The following is a 20,444-nucleotide window of genomic DNA, read 5'->3' as shown; positions in this document are numbered from 1 at the left end:
ATACGGGTTGTTTGTGGTGGTATAATTCTTTATGTTTGAAAACAGATGCTTCTGTTGTGAATATTTTTTTTTTGCTTGACTTGAACTGAGTGATGCAAGCCAGTTTGAAAAGATGTATTTGTGCTGTGATAACAGTGTCTTCATGATCTGTGCTTGTCCATTATGCTTGTATGACACTGATTTAAGTCCTTGGGAATGGGGAGAAAAGTCTTTTCTTGTGTAAGCAAGGTAGAGTTTGTATCTCTGAATGTTGTGCTGGGTAGAGAATTTCTGACAGAATTTATATTGTCAAAAAACATGTACTCGCTGAAAGCATTTTCTGGTAAGCCATAGTTTTCAGTGACTTCTGATTGTGTAAGCAGGTTCCCATCAAACTCTTTTTAACATCTTTTCCTGTCCTCTGTTAGCTCTTCAGGTCTATGGCTCTGAGGGATCCCCTGTGTATGAAATACCTTGGGCTCAGGTTCCTCAGACTGCAGTCTGGTGATCACAGGCAGCCCTAATGTGTGGAGCGTTTGCAGTGTCAGAGGTGCTCAGGCTACTGTTTCTGAGACCATGGCTGTTGGTCAGTAGGGCTGTGTGACTTGGAGACTTTTGTCTAGGTTTTGCAAAGTATGAGGGCTGTCAGGTTCTCTGTTGCACAGGTGGCAGTTGAATAGGAGTCTTGGTGTTTGTGGAGTTCAGAGCCCCTGGATGTGCAACAAGATTCCCAAACCCTCCCAAGATACACGAGGGCTTCTGTTTGTGTGTTTATATATGTCAAATAGTTATAGATCCCTTTCTTCATAATTTAATCTTCATAAAGAAGCAAAAGAGAATGGAAAGCACTGAAGTCAACTGTTACTGACTTCTCTTTGGTACATCTAGCGAAATATTTTATTTTCCCAAGCAGCCTGTTAAGGATGCAGAATCTTGCATTTGTTTGCTGAAGGAGGAAGAAAGTCCTGCGCTTTTCTATTTTAATACAAAGTTGCCTGTCTAGGGCATGCCAAGTCCTTGCTAGTAAGCCCAGCAACCCCACTATAAACCATGGGAAATCCCTTCTTTTGTTCCTTCAGGGCTGGAGGAAGGTGTAAGGTCACAGTTAAGTGTTCCCAGGCAGTATTTACATTTAGTTGTCAATGTATCTAGCGTAGGGAGCCACAGTCTCACCACTGATGCCTTTCATTCAGAAGTTTGGTATAGCCAGTGTTTTCCAGAGCAGGTGTGTGAGTCTGTTTCTTTCCATTGTTTTGACAGGTCTAACAGCTGAGCATTGGTGTGCTGAGAAAGCATGGCTTGTGCTTGAAACTGAGTGAGAGGCTTAGCTTTGCTGATGCATGAAAGTCTGAGGAAATGCAGGCTAGTTCAGTCTGTTGGGCAGAGGGTAGAAGCAGTGAAGGACGGAACAGGAGGCTGTAGAGGTAAATTTGGGTGAAGTATTTTTTTGGCAAAGTGGCATGCCTTGCAGATCTGTTGGAGCCTTCTAAAGAAGTCAGTAAGTGGACAAAGCAGACTGTTGGATTTGTGAAGGGAGGTCAGCAAGATCCTTCACAAGAAGCTTGTGAAGAATCTGGGCTGTTGTGGATAAGGGAAAGTCCTTACAGAGCAGAGTAACTACTCAAATTATAAGAAAATAGAATAGGAATAAATAATAAGCCTTCTTCAGGAGTAGCCAGTGAAAGCTCCATATAGTCAGGGCTGATGATCTGCAAAACAGGTGAATGGTGAGTTAATGAGGTTTGCTGGTAGTATGATTTGGGGTAGTGAATCATAGAATAGGTAGGGTTGGAAAGGACCTTAAGATCATCTGTAGATGTAGAAGGACCTGTTGCTTTTAGTATCTGAGTAGTAGGGTAGCAGATGAGATTAAGTGTGGCAGTGAGAGTTCGGATTGTTCCTTTCTTCCACATGTGGGATGGCAGCATCTGGTCTGGCTAGTACAGTTAGGGAAGGAGGTTACTAGGTCTTAATGGCTAGCTCTGTAAAAATGTTTAGCTCAATGTTCATTCACAGTACAAAAATGCAGAGCAGGAAAGAGAATATTAGAAGTTATCAGAAAAAGAATATGACAGCATATGCATACACTATTACATATCCACAGCACTATCTGCAACTAATACTGTGTGCAGTTCTGATGTGTTTTTGTCTTGTGTCTCCTCAAGAAAACCTCTAACACAACTGGAAAAGACACACCAAGGAAGATGGGGTGATTAAGAGGAGGGCTTTGTGAATAGCTTGTGTTAGAATGAATGAATAGATTCAGATGATTGAATGGGAACATAGTAGAGGTCTGTAAATACCGCAGAATAACATGGTAAGGATGAGCTATTGTTCAGTATCACATAATGAAAAAACTAGGGAGTGCTGAGAAATCTAGCAGGTAGCTTATTTTGAAAGTAGCAAGTAGGAGGTTCAGAAGTGTTAGGTTCTTGTGTGTTTGTTCGTTTTTTTTTTTCATAAAAGACATTTTATGAAATGTCACCACAATCTTAAGCTGTAGGTGTTAAAAGTTTGTACCAGTCAGAAGATGGTTGGACAAGCAGAATAAAAATGTGTCATGGCCCCTAAAAATAAAAAAAAAAGCTGGTATTTCTGGGTCAGGAAATTCTTGAGCCACAGATCTCTAGGCTCTAGGAGATAATGAGAGAACTGTTGTAACAAGCTTTCCTCCTGTGTGTAGTGTTCACTTGTAGTCATATATGTTAATGGACTTTACTGTTCAGAGGTAGCACACTGGACTAGACAGCTTTCTGATCTGACCTGGCACAGCTGTTCTTGAGTCTTTGGGGGTGATCATGTTAATTGAGCTCTGCAAAGATGCTTTTGAGGGTTTTGACCCTTCTTTTAAAACTGGTCCAAGACTCAGGGAGCTATGGTTTTACAGCATAAACTGTAGGTGTCCTTAGGTATTAATACTGCTTTTTTGGTGGTTTGTTTGTTTGAGGGTTTGTTGTTTTGTGGTTTTTTGTTTGCCTTCTTTTTCTTTTTTTTTTTTAATTTTGTTTGTGTTTTGGAAAGTTGTGACCAGAACAGTCCTCTGACTTTGACAGTTATGTAGATACATTCTCTCTTGAAAATGCTTGGTTAATTCTTCTGTTCTTGTGAGAAGTAGATGGTAGAGATGTTTACAATTTTGAGAGTCTGTGATAATTCGTCCATAAATCCAGACTGCAAGGCAAAGATTTATTTAGAGTAAGGTTTATGAAGTTGCATATGCAGTACTTTGTAATAAGGACCATGAAATCTTTCTTGGTGGTACTTGGGGCATAAAAAAGGAGATGGTGTACTTTATATAAGTACACAAAATGAGAGCTAAGCCATCCCAGGCCTCATGAGACCCTCTTTAGACATGGGCATAATCTGTTTGTCTCAGCGTAGTAACACCAGTGCTTTTCATTGTCATGGTCTTGATGGAAATGGAGGGATACATTTGCAAGATACCCTAATCCCACAATTCCCTTTAATGCTGTCTGTCTCCGGGAGTGGCAAGTAATCTCTTGTGAGGTACCTGTCACTTTGCTGGGTCATAAGATGGTAAATTCACTAGCCAGGGAATACACTCTTCATGCTCTAGAAGGGGGCTACTGTTTATCTTTCTGTTGATTTTCTGAGAGGGAAGTTCTCACAAAGCACAAGTTAGCAGATGCTTTGATAGGCCTTATTACAGTTAGTTGTAATTGTTAATTCTGTTGCAAGTGGTTGCAGTCCGGTAAGAATCCAGTCTCAAGACTTAACTCTAGCTGTGTTTTCTTGAAGCTTGTGAAGGCCAGATGTTGAAATTGAGTTTCTTTCTGAGCTTGGCTGATTTGATGCCGGGTAAATCGGGTCCTAGTGGAAAAGGGTTGCTGTGCACATTTGAGCTCCAAGGACCTCTGTTAATTGCACAGAAAGTGTTCGAGGTATGTGCTTTTCCTAGTTGAGTCTTGTTTTAAAGAATAACTGGCCACCTTGTAATTGACAGCCTGTTCAGAGTGTCTCAAACTGGCCAAAACAGGTTGTTCTCTGTGATTTGTTGTCAAATTTGGAGAGAGTTTGAATTAAAATTCCTCTTTCTGCAATTGGAATGAATGCATCTTTCTTTTTTTCTTCATACCAAAGTTCTTAACAGACTCCTCTATTGGTCATAAGATTTAAATGCATACCAGCATGAAATACAGCAGTACAGAGTTTAAGAGTGAGCTAGGTTTCTCCCTCTCCATTATACTGTAATTGCATCCTGGAAGACAGAGCTCCGCAGAGCCCCTCACCGGCCTGCACTGTTTTGATGGCTGGTGCTTTTGTAGAATGTCAAGTTGTGTGGCATGTTTGAAGGTGGCGAGTTCTCTGATCACTCTTCCAGTGTGTCTAGGAGGGAGTCCCCTGTCTTGTGGTAGTTAGTGGGAGAAAATGTTTTCAGAGTTTTTTCCCCTAAGGCTGACAGGAGTAAAAAAACAAGTACAAACAGAGACTGAAAGGAAGAAAGCTGAACATTGATAGTCCAGATCTCTCTTTGGGGTTAAAGAAGCTTTGAAAGTGGAGTCCAGGGCTTCTGTCACTCATCAAAGGAGAAGAGAACAGTCCTGCCTGAGAAAGCTGATGTGCAGGTAGTGCAGCAGCAAGCTGGAAGACAAAACTGAGAAACTGCAGAATGAGAAAAGGGCACTGCAAAGCAGACTGAGCTTGTGATCCTGAAACACTCAGTATCTGGGGAAACTTGGCCTCTTTTGTTCCAGAAATTGCCTTTAAATGCTTGGTAGTAAGTAGAGAAAACCAGCATCCAATGAGTTTCTTGGGCATAAACCATGAATCAGCCCAAAAACCTGTCCTTTAGAAGTGTTTGTGATCTTTGTCTGCAGTTGGGTGGCAGGAGGACTGCCTGCTTTGCCAGCCATTGCTGGCCCTTGCTGTCCACAACCTGCTTCCCCCCTGCCCAGGAAGCCCCTGTGGACATCCACCCTTGCCCCAGTGACTCCACATCAGGGCTGGTCTCCAGCTTCCCACAGCCCTGCTTAGCCAGGTCCTTGTCCTGCCTGGCTTCAGCCCATGCCTGTGACCTTGCCTGGCCATCCCAGTGCTGTGTCTTGTTTCCCGTTGCTGGGCCTGATCCTGATCCCCACATGTAAGCTGATGTCCTGCTTGGCCTCAGGCCATCTCTGGACTCAGAGGTGCCTGGTGCCCTGGGCTGTGGCTGCCCCGGGCTGTGGCTGCCCCTGCCCTCCTACAGAGTTCAGAGTCACATCTCTAGTGAGAATTTAGATCAGAATTGTTTTTCAGAAGTTTTTAGCTAGCTCTTACTTAGTGGATGTCTTCCCCAACAAGCTGCCTGCTTCCACAAAATAGAAAGAAACCTTGTAGTTTTGAGACCTCTGTCTCCCTCGAGTTTTTCTCAAAGTGGGCAGAGTGAGGAGAGGGGCAGGCGCTGCTGCAGTGTGTGCACTTGTCCCAGGGAAAACAGCATAAAAAGGAGGTTAGCATAGTGAAATGCAGCCTCCATCGTCTGAGGCAACAGGACTGTGGGATGGAAAAGATGAGTTCTTGGAGCTAGGGGCATTATCAGCTCCAAATAAGACTTACAGGACACTTCATCCTCAAATACACATCACAGCTTCAGTAGGAGTGTTATGGAGTGCTTATAGCCTGGTCACTGAAGTAGGATTCTTGCACTGCAGGACATACCCTGCCTTTGGGGTCTGAGGTCAGTGAACATCATTGATATCTCTGTGTGAGACAGGTTTAATGTTTTGTGGTTGATTGCTTGGAATTTCTATTTCTTTTGGGGGCTTTTTGATTAAAAAAAAGGTAATGTAACAAACTAAGTTAAAAATGTATAATCTTTTCGTTAAATTCTAAGATGGCATTTACAAGAACAGGTGTGAATTAGTCTTTTAACTTATGCTTACTTAGTGTCTAAGCCAGGATGGTGACAAATAGAAGTGGGAGGCTGCAGTGGACTTTGACAGCATTAGTGCAATTTCAGCACCAAGTCAGGATCATGTATAGCTCTTGAACAGCATAAGTACATTAAGACTCTCCATCTCCAAATGTACATGAGTTTGCAGGATACTGATTTGAGATTGGTAGGAAGAATGTTGCCTGTGAAAAGAGATCTGCTTACTTTTGTTCATAGGGAGAATGGAAAGTTACGAACTAGTAGCCCTTAACACACCAATGAGTGTTAGAACTTCTAGTGAGAAGGCTGCACAACATTTGTCAGTAGGCTGTTTCAGATATTAGAATATTAAGGAAGTTTCTTCCTGCTGATATGATTTTTTTGTTGCAAGTGAATTATAAGCAACTTACTACAGTGACCTATTTGCACTGCTATAAACAATGAATGTGTACTCCTGCTCTGAAGTGTCCCTTGATAAATCTAATGTATCTTATTAGTGAAGCTGTGGTATGCTCAGTTTTCCAGGTATGCTTATGGAAGCTTGCCAGAATATTTTGTATATGCTGTGTAAATCTTGAAAGCTTTTTTTTGCTTGTTTTTACATTGAGTGTGAGTTACATGACCTCAAGTGTGGAACTTGACTGAGTTTGCCTTGATCTAAGTATTTCAGTCTTACTGGGGTTTGTGGAAATGGGAAGTTATGGTCTGCAAACTGGAAAGAGGAGGACCAGATACAGGGAGGAAAAAGCTTAGTAAAATTTAAGCTAAGATTACTAGCTTTTCATCTCCAATGTCTGTTTCCCTCTAGAGCTTTGTACAATGTACCTTTCACAGTCAGTGCTAGCGAAACAGTTGGTGAAGATGAACTCTGTGTTTGTATCTCTTTCTGTGGTTCTTGTGTAGCCAGTTGTTATGTACAATAAAGGATTCTCCTGTATTTTTGAATATTAAAGTGGAAGGAGTAGGGTTTTTGTTTTTAATTGGTAGTTGGTAATTGCCTTCCATTACCTTCAAAGGGGGCTACAAGAAATCTTGTGAGGGACTTTTTACAAGGCCAGGTTAGATGGGGCTTTGAGCAACCTGGTCTAGTGGAAGGTGTCCTTTCCCATGGCAGAGGGGTTGGAGCTAGATCATCTTTTAAGGTCAGTTCCAATCCTAACTACATTATGCTCTATGAATTGGTTTCCATGTATAATATGTTAATAGACCAAATCCTGATATCAAATATTTTTTTATAGTGCAGCTTTGAACAATCCTGAAGTGTGTTCCACCAGTAATACATACACTAAACTTGAAATTAAAACGCTGGGTAGTGAAAAATGAAAATAATGGTAATATTGGCAAATTTCTTCTTACTTGTGGTTCAGATTTCTAGAATGACACTAATTCATGTTAATTTTTAGTTATGTAGAGTGGTCATGATATAATTTATAACAGCGAAGGAAGTATGGATATGCTGGATTTACAGACCTTTTGTGGGAAATCCTGGACTGTTTACTTGTTTTACTTTGTGCTAGTTTTTCTCTTTACAAAACTAATTTATAATCGTATTGTGTTGGGAAGGAAGAGGGGAAATTTGCATCTATTTCATGCAAAAAAAAAAAATGTTTTAGTGAAATAAACGGAATCGATTTTTGCTTCTTTTCTGTGATCCTCCAGGTGGCAATCTTGCATCAGAGTTAAGTGCATAGCGTTTTTTTCTGGCCTTGAGTCTTACATGCTGTCCTTGTGGTGTCAACAAATTCCTGCTTGAAGTGCTGCAGTATGCTGCTGTCAGTTGTGAAAATGCAGAATTGTGTGCGTAACTTGGATGTGAACGGTTGGATGTAACTTTCATAGACTTGTGCAGTCCTAAACTCAGGCATGGTGGATGCAACAGTATATTTATCTCTTTGATTGGTAGTTATGAAAATAAGCCCATAGGTAGCTAGCTATGATGGAGTAGATTAAAAGTTTGCCTATGTAAATTTATTCAGCAGTACAATTTCAGCAGGCTGTAGTGTGTGCAGATCTGTTAGTGTCCCTGTAAAAATGGCTGAGAATTATTTCAGTTGCAGACTTTGGTAGTTTTGTGTGTTAAAAAAACTTTAATTACATCATTTTGCTATTGTAGGCATGAGTTGAAATGGCACATTAACTTATTCTCCTTTTGACTTTTATGATCTAACTTAAGTAGGAAGCTCATTCGTGTTTTATATTAGATTATTTAGTCTACCCTGATTATGAAACCGTTGATGTGATGCAAGTGTGCAGTATCAGACCCAGATTTTATGCTGGAACTGTAAATATGTGGGTTTTAAATTGAAGGGTTTTCTCCTGCCTTCTCCTGAAGAAAGAGCTGGTGTTTTTTGGTTTTAATTTCATAGGGAAGGATTGTGTTAGAACTGGTCCTATCAAATAGCAGATATGCTTCATTTCAGGTTACAAGCTGCTTCATTCCCTGTCTTCACTTGTTCATTTATCTAGAGGAAACAAAATCCATAATGCTGGGACTGAATCTGTTTCTTTTCCAGGTGTTGAATCTGAAACTCAGCATGTCACTAGCTCTCAGGAAAGTGCCCTTTAAGCTGCAGATGCCCGAGTGGCTGCTCTTTGCCCCCTCATTATGGAGGGATAAGTGTTGTTCCTGCTATCTGTTGTCTTCTTGTTGCTGTTGAAGGTTGTCACAGACTTCAAGTTTTGCTTGCTCCTTTTACTGCTTGAGGAACATTTTTGTAGAGAAGCAGGTGATGTGACTTCTTACTTCATTAGTGAGTCAGTGGAGCACCAGGTACAGCTGAGGTGCCTCGGTCTGACCCAGACTGTGCTGCAAGGAGCAGATGTGGGGATGCTTGAAGGGACAGTTACAGTAGTTTAGCACTTGAGTAATGTGTGGTTATGGGCTGGCTCTGGACCCGTGTAAGCTTTGACTGAGTATCACCAAGTTTCCACGTACATGATCTGATCTCTTATTTTGGTGTGTTGGGGCACACTGGGAGGACCACAGAATATTCAGTAGCTGTGTGTTTGTGCTGTTAACACATCTCTCCGCACGTTCTGTTGTCCAAAATTTCATGTAATTATCCAAAGCTAACTTAGAAGCCGAGACTTCAGTTTTGTAAAGCTGAGAGTCTTGAGTTAGTTTCTAAAAATAGTCAGCAGATGACAGTGTACCTTGGGAGGCACCACCTCATGAAGGAGGATATTTGGGTTGGCTTAGGGAAATGTTAGTGTAAGTGTTGAGGATTTGGCAGGCAGCACTTGAAGACACCAAACACTTCTCGGATATATTTTTGTAGATCTTGAAAGCTGAATGTGAAAAACCCAAAGCCTGTTTATTTCACATTTGAAGTTGTAGAGGGAAAAACGGAAAAGGTCAAGAAATGTAAAAATTTCACTAAAGCTGGGATGTTAATTTGGTTGTGCCTAGCGATTGCTGTTCCTTTCCTTTGTACTTTTAAATTATGGGCTTCGTAGGGATTTTTGTTTTTATATGAAATTGATGACTTCACAGGGTTTTGGAATAGTTTTTTTTTTTTTTTATTACCCAGCTGAACAGTTACATTAATGAGTTTGGTTTGCGTTCTGCCTCTGAAGATTAATGCTGGTGGTAGGACTTCATAGTCAGTGGCAGCAGTAGTTTGCAGTTCTGAGCGTAAGAGCTCAACATACCAGTTTTCTGTCAGTTTTCAAAGCCAAATGCTAATTAAAGAGAGAGTTTTTCCAGTTAACTCACTGAGAAATGGGTATGTCAATTCTGATAGCAAAATTTGCCTTTTGGATAGCTCCACTGTATCTGCTGCAGACTCCGTAGCTTGGAGAGAAATCACTTTTATGTAACTTTTGTGTACAATGTTGTATCTTGATGTCTAATGAAAAGAATCTTAATAAAAACACTGAAATGTCAGCTTAATTTTATGTTGTTTGTATTCAGTCTGGATTTTTGCTTCTGAGTATGTTAAATTATTTTGTTAATAGTATTGTTTTCCGCCACTGCAGGATTGTTTTTGCAAGCTTTTTAGTAATAACAGGGAAACTTGTGAAAGAGTATCAGGGCTTTTGGCAATGATAGTCCAACAGAGTTCCATATTTTTGTGTTTTCAAAGATAGATGGGGCTGAAAAGTGGAGCCTTTGTGCAAAGGAGGGGGCAACGGTGCTTTTGACTCCAGTGCTGGATGAGCCTGCTACCTCCAGCCTGCCCTGCTGTGTGTTTCTGCTCTTGTCCTGCAGTTTATGGCCTTCTCTGCTGTACTGATGCTTGAGTGTGTGCTCTCCGGCTGCAACTCAGATAAGTGAGGTAGCCTGTGATAAAGCAGATCTTAATGAAAAAATGAAGGTAGGAGGCAGAGTTTCAGGAAGTTAGATTTGCTACTGAAGAAAAGCAGCATAAAACTATTGCCACTATTGATATATATATATATATATATATATATATATATATATTCCCTCCCTCCTCGCCTCTCCCAGGTAAAACCGTTCTTATTAAATTTATACCAAAAATGTAATGTATGCTAGGGTAGTTTGGTAACCTCTCTCTGTTTTGCATCATTGCTTGGTTTGTTTTGGAGCATTTGTGGAAATAAGAGATGTACCTATAAGAATGGCAAGGAGACATTGCTGTCTGTAAATGCTGTATCTAAGTAACCAGTGAGTAGGTTGCTATTGAATGTTCTTCATTTCTAACTGGAATGTTGAGCTGAAGTACTTAAGCTGTGGGGCATTTATGGGAGAGTTTTTCATGATTGTTTATTGAAAGGATATGTTAATGAAATGAAGTTGGTTTCTGTTGTGGATAGCGCTAGAAACCCAATTTAAAAGTTGTATGGAAAATTACGCTTTGAAGGCTGATAGACACTAATACTGCAGGAATACTAGCTTTTCTGTTTGTGTTTTTTTCTGTTAATTTGTTTTTTTTTCCCCTCAACATGGGTGTGCATTAAATGCAGCTGAGAGGAGACTAAGAGAGTCCAGTAGGAGTGAACAATTTAGGTCACAGTTTCTCATCACTTGTACCTGTGTCCTGGTCTTCACTGGGATGGGCTTAATTTTCTTCCTAGTAGCTGGTGCAGTGCTGTGTTTTCAGCTTTAATCTGAGAACAGTGCTGATAACACGCCGATGTTTTAGTTGTTGCTAAGTAATGCTTACCCTGGTCAAGGACTTCTCAATCCTCTCATGCTCTGCAGTGAGGAGGGAGGCACAAGTAGCCGTAAGGGAGCAGAGACAGGAAACCTGACCCAAATTAGCCAAAGGGACACTTTCGTGCGTGATTCTATCCCAACGACATTCTAGTGTGTTTTAGAGAACTGGTAAAAGGTAAGAAAACATAGCTACAAGAAACTGAGAAAAACTGTAGATAGGCATCATAGGCAACAAGATGACTTTTCTCCTGATTCTGAAGAGCAGACTACTTGAATTAAGTAGAAGTCTAACTACGAACAAATTGCTTTTTTTCAGTCCTTTGCAATTTAGCATTTTAGTCTCACTTGCTGTTAAGCCGATACATTCAGATATCCTGCCTGAGGTAGCCTGACTGTTTTTTAAAAAAACCCTTTCTGCTTTAGTGTGAGACTGTTTCTGTCCTTGGTAGTTTAATTCCCTGTTCTATGGGCTTGGTTTGTATGAGTAGTTCCATTGACTCTTAGCAAACTCTGCATTCAGGCTTCTCAGCATTGGCAGGGATGCAAAAGCCATCATCTAGTTGATGCTGATTTGCAACCTGGATTTATTTAATTTCCGACCTCTCAAGATGTAGAAGTAGCAGTTCCATACTTGTGTTTTATGTAGCCTAAGTATTGCTGTGGGTGTGCCTAATGTTGGTCTGAAGTGTTATGCCTGTAGTATCCAGCACAGTCGTCATTGAATGCTAAATGCTTATGTTCCATAGTGCCAGTAATGTTAATTTTAATATTAAAATTATGTATTGAACAGTCTTCAGACAAAAAAATATGAACTAAGCAATTGTTTCATCATTTATTTCGAGAAGTATTTTACAATATTGATTTTCATGTTCTGGCTACAACAGAGATTGTGACATTTTTGTACTTTATTTTGGAGCTGAGATTGGGAGGGTTTGTGGAGCCATGTAAATCTTAAGGTATCCCAAGGAAGAAATAAATTGCACAGGATTATTGTATTCATTGTTGTAAGCCCTTCAAGCACTTCTGTTGCCCTTATTAATGTAATTTGGCATGTTGTAAATTACACAGGTACTGGCTGTAGTGGCACAGTAAGTTTTCTTTTAATATTTTAATTCAGTTATCGCATTTGACATATCTGGGTTGTTTTGGTGTCTTTTTTTTCCTAATAGGTGCAGGCAAAACACCAACTTTAGGAGGAGGATTCCATGCCAATCTGGGGAAGGAGTCACGAGCACAAACTCTACAGAATGGTATGTGCAAGCTTAGTTGTGTTGGTATGATTTGTTTTTATTAATATGGTTCATTACAATAATTTTTTCGGTTTGAATGTGACCTCAAAACCTTGGCAGGTCACTTTTTACTCATTAGACAAGTGTGCCTTGTGCTGATTTTACAGTGTGCTCTCATTTGGTTGTTATGCCTGATTTATGAGGTCAGGTAGCTGGCTGACAAAGGGTAATGGCACCTGATAATACTATTGTAGTTTAAAAGGGCTTTTTCAAGGTTGGCATGCCCATTGCAACTTTTTATTTTAAGTGATTGTAGCTTTGTATTTTATCAGAGTTCTGGTAAAGCTTTATGCATGTTTATTTTTAAGTATACTTGTTCAAATGCTTTTGTTTATATGCGGTATAAGTGTGAGATAATGCATATATTATGTATATGTGCACAGTTGGTGGTAATTGTGCTTAGTATGTGACTGTTGAACAGAGCAGGGGAAAAAATGGAAAAAAGATTGTAGTGTTCATAAGATATTTAAACATTCTCATTATATTTTAATTGCTATCTACAGAATCTACACTCTTAAAGTGAGTGAATAAAACCAGCTTTTACTCCAGAAAGAGAATGTTCTTTGAGTTGCTGTTACTCATATTAATGGACAAGAGTTGTCTTTTTTTTTGCTAATTAATACTCTTGTCTCATGACTCTTGGGTATGACAGCTGATGGACTATCATATCAAACACTTGGAAGCTGACATAGTTAACCAAGGGACATAGATGGATTTTATTAATATGGTACTCTTTTTGGGGGTGGGTTATTTTAGGTAAAGGTATTTTCCTAAATTAAAATCTTATACTTGGAACTCAAACACCGCCTGCATAGGTATGCAAAAGATAAGACTGATCTGATCCTGTATCTCCATAGGTATAGAAAGGTTAAGATTGATCCATGTTGTTGAAATGTATCCAGACTGCTTTACTCAGCATTATTCACTGGATTTATATGCAGAATGTTATTCAGCTGTTTGTACTGAACAGTGTTGAGCTCTGCTTGCTTGGCAGAGTAAAGCTTGCACTTTCTGTGAGCTAGTTTCAGTGTCAGGTCCAAAGTTGCTAACTTCCAAGTTTTAAAAATGCCTATATAAAGTGTAACCTGTATAAGGTATTCTAGTGGGTTTATTCCACTTCTTGTCTTTGGATGAAGGCATTTTAATAAAAATTTTTTTAATCAATAATTTTATGTGGGCATTTAAGAAGTAAATTGGCCTGTGGTACGTATGGACTGCTCAGTTCCTTGTCTTTAATTGTAGAAAAGTAAAATGTTGAGGGGAGAAAATGCTATCCCATTGCTTCTTGGAGTGCTTGAATCCTTCTAAAGCCCTTTCATTTATGCTGAAAGGTAATCACAAAGATATTGCAGGTGTTTTTCCGGAATCTGAACATGACTTCTTTCTTGGGTGAGTGTTTGCTGGCAAATATGTCTGAGCATCTTCCTTCCCCACAGCTTTTCTGAGTGGGACCCCCAGTCATACACAGTAATTCTGACTTGGCTAAAGTCTGTCAGCATCAAATACAAGAAATGATGGTTGCTTAAAATCAAATTTAAATGAAATTAGCTCCCAAATAGTTTTGAGAAACAGGAAAACAATTTGGTTTTCACATATACCTGTCTGAGGCTCTCCACCTGTTTTTTTGTGGCTGTCCTTTATAGATGAAAAAAAAATTTGGTCTTTGATTTTGTAGCCAACTTTGTAGCCAATTTGTCATGCTGCCGGTCTGTCTCTGGGAAAATTATTTCCAATAAGCTAAGTGATGTTCTTGCTCAGTCCCAGGCATTGAAAGCAGCAGATGGTATTTCAGGTAGAGCAATTGGTGTTTGAATGTCTTTTCTTTCTGCTGCTATATAATGAGATAGTTGTCTGCTGCATTTAATCACAGTTTTGGTTTTACATTGTTTTAATTGTAAATTGAGCTATGGCAGTGAACTTAGAAAATCTCACCTGTCACTGTGGGCCAGTGATCATGGCCTGTTTTTTTTCGTGAAATTATGTTAATATCCGTTGTGTTTAGACATGAAAGTGTGGCAAAGTAAATGAACTTACAGTATATATTTTAAAGAGAAAGTATGGGTTGTTCATTGAGTGAAACTGAGGTGCATTGATAGTTGATTGTTTTAAAAATGAAGTTATCCTCGGAGCACCATGCTATCTGATCAGAAAAAATGCTGAGCTGCTTATTTATTTATTTGCTGATACTACTACGTTTGCATTTCTGAAGTTAACTGAGTTGCAAATGAACTGCTGAAATTAGCATCCCGTTGGGATGCCAGTGCAGCACAGCTTGCTAGAACTGTTCAGGAGACCTGTTCCTGCAGCTTGCTGGTGGCTCTTGCATCAAGGCTGCGTGCTACCTTCACTTCTGTAAGGGCATGATTTTCCCCCATGTAGTGCTCTGTATGGGCTGTTGCTGCAGGGAAGAGCCAGGCTCTGGAAAGCAGGAATGGGTGGTAGATACACTTCATCCCCAGTGTATTCAAAAGCAGCTGAGAGCGTGTGTGTGGTCTGGGAATGCTGGCAGGTCTTGCACTGTGCCTGATCTGCTTGCCAGCAACCTGCAGGCTTGACATGATGTGAGGAAAAGTCCAGCAACGGAGCAGGGACTTCCTGGGTTTATTTTAAAGAAAAAAAACCCTCTCCCCCTGCTTTCCCTTTCCTCCCCCGTGTAGTTTGGGCCAAATTCTTCCTTGCTGTAATGCCTTTTTCAGGGGAGGTGAAAAGGAGGTGATCTGGGCTCACTGTCTTATTTAATCACTAGCAAAGCAGCTGGGGTTGGCTGAATGCATGATGGTGCTATTTTTGGGGGCTTTTAATGAAAGGATGTTCAGATTTAGATGAAAACCAGTTTTTCATTAGAATTCCTAAGGTAATTGTACCTTTTTTTTTTCCTTCCATTCTAAAGTGAAGAAATGCAGAAATGAAATCTCTCAACAACTGCTCAACAGTTCTGGACTCTTCTACAAAATCATTATTTTGTGCATCAGTGTGCGTGTATTTTCTGTGTGTGCATGTATGCTCTAAACAAATCCATGGACAAACCCTCAAGGTTTTATAGCTTCCAGCTTTGTGTAAGAATGTCCAATACACAGAACTAGTCTCCCTTAGCGCACATGCCTTTGCTGTGTTTTTCCTTGCTGTTTGTAATATGGTGTTGCATGGCAGTTCATAGTCTTGGTCTTCGTTTGCTTAACCAGCTGATGTTCATGGGTGTTCACTTGGGAACTGGCTGCTTATAAAAGCTTGAATCTTGTTTACACTTGCTAAAATATTCATGCAGGAAAGACTAATTCTGTTGTATTTGTTCATAATCGGTTTGATTTTCAGCATGCAGTACTGTGCTAATTGAGAGTGCTAAGCTTCAGAAGTTCAACAAGCTCAGGTCCACAAGATGCATTGTATTTGTTCACATAGAGCTCATTTTTGTAGCAGAAATCTGTGCACCATCTTGATGTGCAACCACTGGAGGTTGAAACATCTCTGAGATGAAGAGGTGTTTCAACTTTGTTTTAAAGGGTTTGACAAAATAGCCAAATGGTACTGGTTTTGTGAGAATTATGAATAAGATACTACCTCAGAGAGAGAATGCTTTGGCAAGACTTCTTCCTCTATTTGTCTCTTCAAATTGTTACAGTATTGCTCAACTTCTATGGTTACTTACAGGGCTGAAATGCAGAGTTCTGTCTCTTTAAATCTCATTTTACAGCTCTGGGATGCATTACATAATCTCTCTAAATAGCTGGTTTATTCTTGTTTCCTTGCAGGCAATCTGCTCTCACTATATCCATGTCAGAGTCATCGTTACAAGGGAGTTGTTCTTGACTTGGAGCTATTGAAAGCGTCAGAGTCTTCAGTGGCCAAAAACAAAAGGGAGCGGGGAAGGAAGGTCAATGGCATGATTATAACTTGAAAGCTACAGTTGCAGATACTCAGATTTGGTTTAAACTAAGTTTGAAGATTGCAGCTGCATCTGGCTTAATCCTATTTCTGAACTCTTGTGCTGTGTTTTCAATAATTTCTTTAAATGAATGTGTTTTCCCTTAGTCCTTCTAAATACCAAAACATAGCTAACAGTATTTTAATGCTAAATGAGAAGACATTTCTGAAGGTGTTCTCTAAAGCATTTTTGACTGCTTACATTTAAACTGCTTGCTTAATTCTTTAACCTTCATGGTCATCACTGATTTCATAGCTGGTTTATTACAGGTGATCATAGTGGCAGAACTATACAGCATGAGTTAGACTAGGAAAGCATATTATACATGTGAAGAACAGGAATATACAAAGAAGAGGAACAGAGGAACTGTTTTACAAAACAATAAGGAACTACTTTACAAAACTAAAACAAGGGAGGAGAGTATAGTAGAATCCTAGAATAATGTAGATTGGAAGGGAGCTCTGGACGTCCACAAAATGGTGGCTTTGAAGTTGCATTAAGCTGCTCAGGGCCTAGTGCACCTGAGCTTTGTGTGTCCCTAAGGAAGAATATGACACAATCTCCCTGGACAACCTGTTCTGTAATGCTTGACCACCCTCATTGTGAAGAATTTTTTCCTTATATCTAGTCAGAACTTATGAAATGTGACTCTTGCTTCTTGTCCATTTGCTGTGCATCTCTGACGATTTTGGCTTGATCTTCCTTCTAACCTTCCACTGAGTAGCTGAAGACACCAGTGAGATCTCCCCTGTTGCTTTCTCATCTTAAGACTGAGCAAATTCAGCTCTCAGCCTCACGCCATGTGCTTCAGTCTCCAGTCTCCTAATCATTTTAGCATCTCTCTGCTGGACTTGCTCCAGTATGTCAGTGTCTTGTCTTGTGCAGAGGAGACCTGCACTGGACAAAGTATAGCCTCACAAATGCTGAAAAGGGGGTAATAAGCGCTTCCCTCAACCTGCTGGCTACATTCTTAATAATGCTGGCTACATTCCTAATAATGCAACTCCAGGATGTGGTTAGCCTTCATCACTGCAGTTGGGTGCTGCTGTGTCATGTCCATCTTTCTTTCCATGAGATATCTAGATCCTTTTCTGCAAAGCTACTCCCTAGCCAAACAGTCCCCTGCTGCAGTTCTTCCATCCCAGGTGCAAAAAAAAAAAAAGTTGCATTTGCCTTGTTGAACTTCATGAGGCCTCTGCCAGCTCATTTCTACAGTATCTTAAAATACCTCTGAATAGTGGCTTTGCCCATTAATGTATTGACCAGTGTCCTGATGTAATGTTGTCTGCAGGCTGGGAAAGGGAACCTCCTGTCCCATTGTCCACGTTGTTAATAGAAGCATTGGACGTTATTAACTTCGGTTTCAGTCCCACTTGTAAATCTGATTGAAGTGCTGACCACTACCCTTGGAATCTAGCCAGTTTTTAACTGAACTAGCAGTTCACTTATCTAGTCTATATCTCCTCAATTTGGCTGCCAGGGAGAATGATGAAATGGAATGAGGGGAAGAGCACAAGTTACTGTTTACCTTGACTGCAGTGTGGCTTTTATTGCAGTCAGGCATGATCTGCCCTTATTAAATCTGCGCTGGTAGTTCCCAGTAACCTTCTTTCTTTTTTGTGTCTGGAAAATGATTTCCGGGTAGATTTGTTCTGTAGCTTTCCAACAGGGTAAGCCAGCTCACCTCCAGTGTCCTACTTTCCCCCTGAAAGACAAGCCTGATGCTTCCTGTCTTCTAGTCAAAGAGAACATTCACAACCTGCCTGGATATGTTCCTGTGTAACCTGCTCAAGGTGGCCCTGCCTTGGCAGGGGATGTTGGACTTACACTATCTCCAGAGGTCCGTTCCAACCGTAATGATTCTGTGATCTGTCCTTCCTACAACTTTTTAAAGATGGCAAAGATGCCTCTTACCTTACTCCCAGCTCTCTTAGCATGCTCAGATGTACCCCAGCCAGTCCAATTGACTTGTGGATGTAGATTCTGAAGTGTTTGGTCTTTCTCTACCATAGGTAATGCTTCATTTCTTCAAAACTCACATAGAGCGAGCTGTGAGACCTGAAAACAGACATTGCAATGGAAGACCAAGAGGATTCATGAGCTGCTGTAAAGCCAAGCTGCCACACTTCCTGCCTGCTCAACTTCCTGCACATCCTGCACAGTATGGAGTGCTCTTTTGCTTTGGGGAGACTGTACTTGAAGACTGACTGGTCTTCGTGGCCCCTTTGGCCTTCATGGCAGTACCTCAAGGGGTCCTGTTTACCTCTTCTCTGAGCAAACTGAAGCCTGCCCTCTGAAATCCAGGCTTGTAATTATGCTACCCATTTTCCTTGCACTCCTCAAGATCTGAAGCTTTATTATCTCAGGGTTTTTTGTAACTAAGCCTGCCATCAAACTGTAAATTATCCACCACTTCTTCCTTTCTAGAGAATGGTGGATGTATTACAGTGCTGCTCCTACTTGAACTGTTCTGAATGTGCTCTAGAAGTCCATTGCTTGTGCCCCACTATGATTCCCTTGCAGCAGATGCCAGTGTGCTTACAGCTCACCATGAGTACCAGGACATCTTCCATTTGTTTAAAGAAGGCTTTATCTTCAAGATCAGGTGGTCTGTAGCAGATGCTCTAGACAGTGTTTCCTTTGGCTTCACATCTCATCCAGACTCATTAACTCTTTATTGGCCCATCATTTATTTTTCAGCAGAGCTTCACACATTCAGACTGTTCCTGTGTGTAAAACGAGTCCTCTGTCACCTTCCCTGTCTTTTTTGTGGACCTGTAAAGCATCCATCTCATGACTCCAGCCATGTGAGCTGTTTCACCGTATCTGTCATCCCACCCTGAATTTGTAGTTTTGCAGCTGTGCATAGACTTTGAATTATTCCACGTTGTTTCCTTTGCTGGATGTAGTCTTTTCTTTGATTCTTTATTCTGGATCAGCTCCTATCTCTGGCTTCAGTTTCAATAATGAAATTTCTAGTCTCATCATTTTTGCTTTCATTTCTGTTGGGGTAAAAGCTAGTCCTTATCTCCACCTTCAGTGGAGTGCAAAACCCATGGGATTTTCTCTTGTCTTTGAACCATTGCTTGAAGTTCTCTTTTTCTGGTTTTGTCATGTATTCTCCTAAATTTCTTTACTCACTGAAGCTTTGAAAGACTTCCTCTTCTAGCTAGACCACTGCTTCAGTTTTATTCTCTTTGATCTGCCTAGTGTCTTCTCCTTTGAGTCCTTTGTTATCATTAACAACTTCTGTCTCATTTGTTTCCTTGATCTTTCCGTTTCTTGTATTAACTTTATCTCTCTTTGAAGGAGGATAAAGGGCATCTTCCACTTTATATTTAGGATAATTTTACATGGTTTTTACCTGAGGGTGTGTTTTGTTGGAGGTCGTTTGTTGTTTCAGGTGTATCTTTTTCTTCATCAACATGCCTCTTCCATCTAGTCCCATGACATGGCTTGAGCTTGGGTGGCTCATCATCCTGAAGTCCTTTCAGGGTCTCTGCATAGAGGCAGACAGATTTAGGGTGTGATTCATTTAATCCGAAAGGAAGTTAAATGACTCATTCTCTAAAGTCTATGTTTCTCTTCACTCACTGAAGGGAAGTCTAGATTGACTAAACTCAGATGCTTGTCTCTGAAGGTAAGTGACAAATTACTGAATTAGCTTGGCCAGAACTGAACTACTGAATTGCATCTTACTGCTCTGTCCTTTTTCATGTTAACAAGTTCAAGCTTCCTCCAGTTGTGGTCACTCACAGCTTACCTTCCTTCCTCTTGTCTTACAGCACAGCATCTCTCCTGGTTGGAGTACTTGAGCTTTGCTGGTCTTCCTTATTCTGTTCCTGCTTTTGCTTAGCCAGAAAAGGGAAAAACTAGAAAAGACATTTCTAAATTTTCTTAGACCTGTTGGTTCAGTCTGTATGTGGACTCTCAGTTGTTACTTTTAATTTTGAAGATTGTCCTTGAAGTTGATTGAATAAAAAAAAAAAAAAATTAAAGTCTTTATCAAATGAGTTAGGAGAACTTCTGTTGTCTTAACTAATAACAGACAATATTTGTGTGTTCAGCTGCTTTGTTGACAGTCAGGCCTGTTTGTGACTCTGGAGCTGAGGGTGTCTTTCATGATGCCTTTGCTCTGTCTCTTAGTTTATTAGTTGAATGTAGGCAAGAAACCTGTTGTGTCAGGAAAGCATAAAACTCTGCTTCATTTTGACAAACCAGAAGAAATGCCTTCTAAAGTTCTGCATGCTTGTGAAATCTGTT

General features: G+C 40.3%; 1 protein-coding gene across 3 annotated transcripts in view; it reads left to right on the top strand.

Moving 5' to 3' along the window:
• BRF1 (BRF1 RNA polymerase III transcription initiation factor subunit) overlaps nt 1–20,444 on the top strand; it is a 176,123-nt gene that overhangs the window by 2,421 nt on the left and 153,258 nt on the right. For 2 of the 3 annotated variants that reach the window (XM_061464169.1, XM_061464170.1), the window contains exon 2: nt 12,140–12,220. The exons of the other annotated variant lie outside the window; for it this stretch is intronic. In XM_061464169.1, coding sequence (XP_061320153.1) covers nt 12,140–12,220 — 81 coding nt within the window. The remainder of the gene's footprint in view (nt 1–12,139; nt 12,221–20,444) is intronic. 3 annotated transcript variants of the gene reach the window in all.

This window comes from Pezoporus flaviventris, unplaced genomic scaffold (genome assembly GCF_033815535.1).
Source record: "Pezoporus flaviventris isolate CSIRO_AGI_PZ_B2104156 unplaced genomic scaffold, CSIRO_AGI_Pfla_v1 ptg000036l, whole genome shotgun sequence".
Taxonomy (NCBI): Eukaryota; Metazoa; Chordata; class Aves; order Psittaciformes; family Psittacidae; genus Pezoporus; species Pezoporus flaviventris.
The sequence above is the reverse complement of the archived record's forward strand: the minus strand, read 5'-3'. Positions and strand labels throughout refer to the sequence as shown.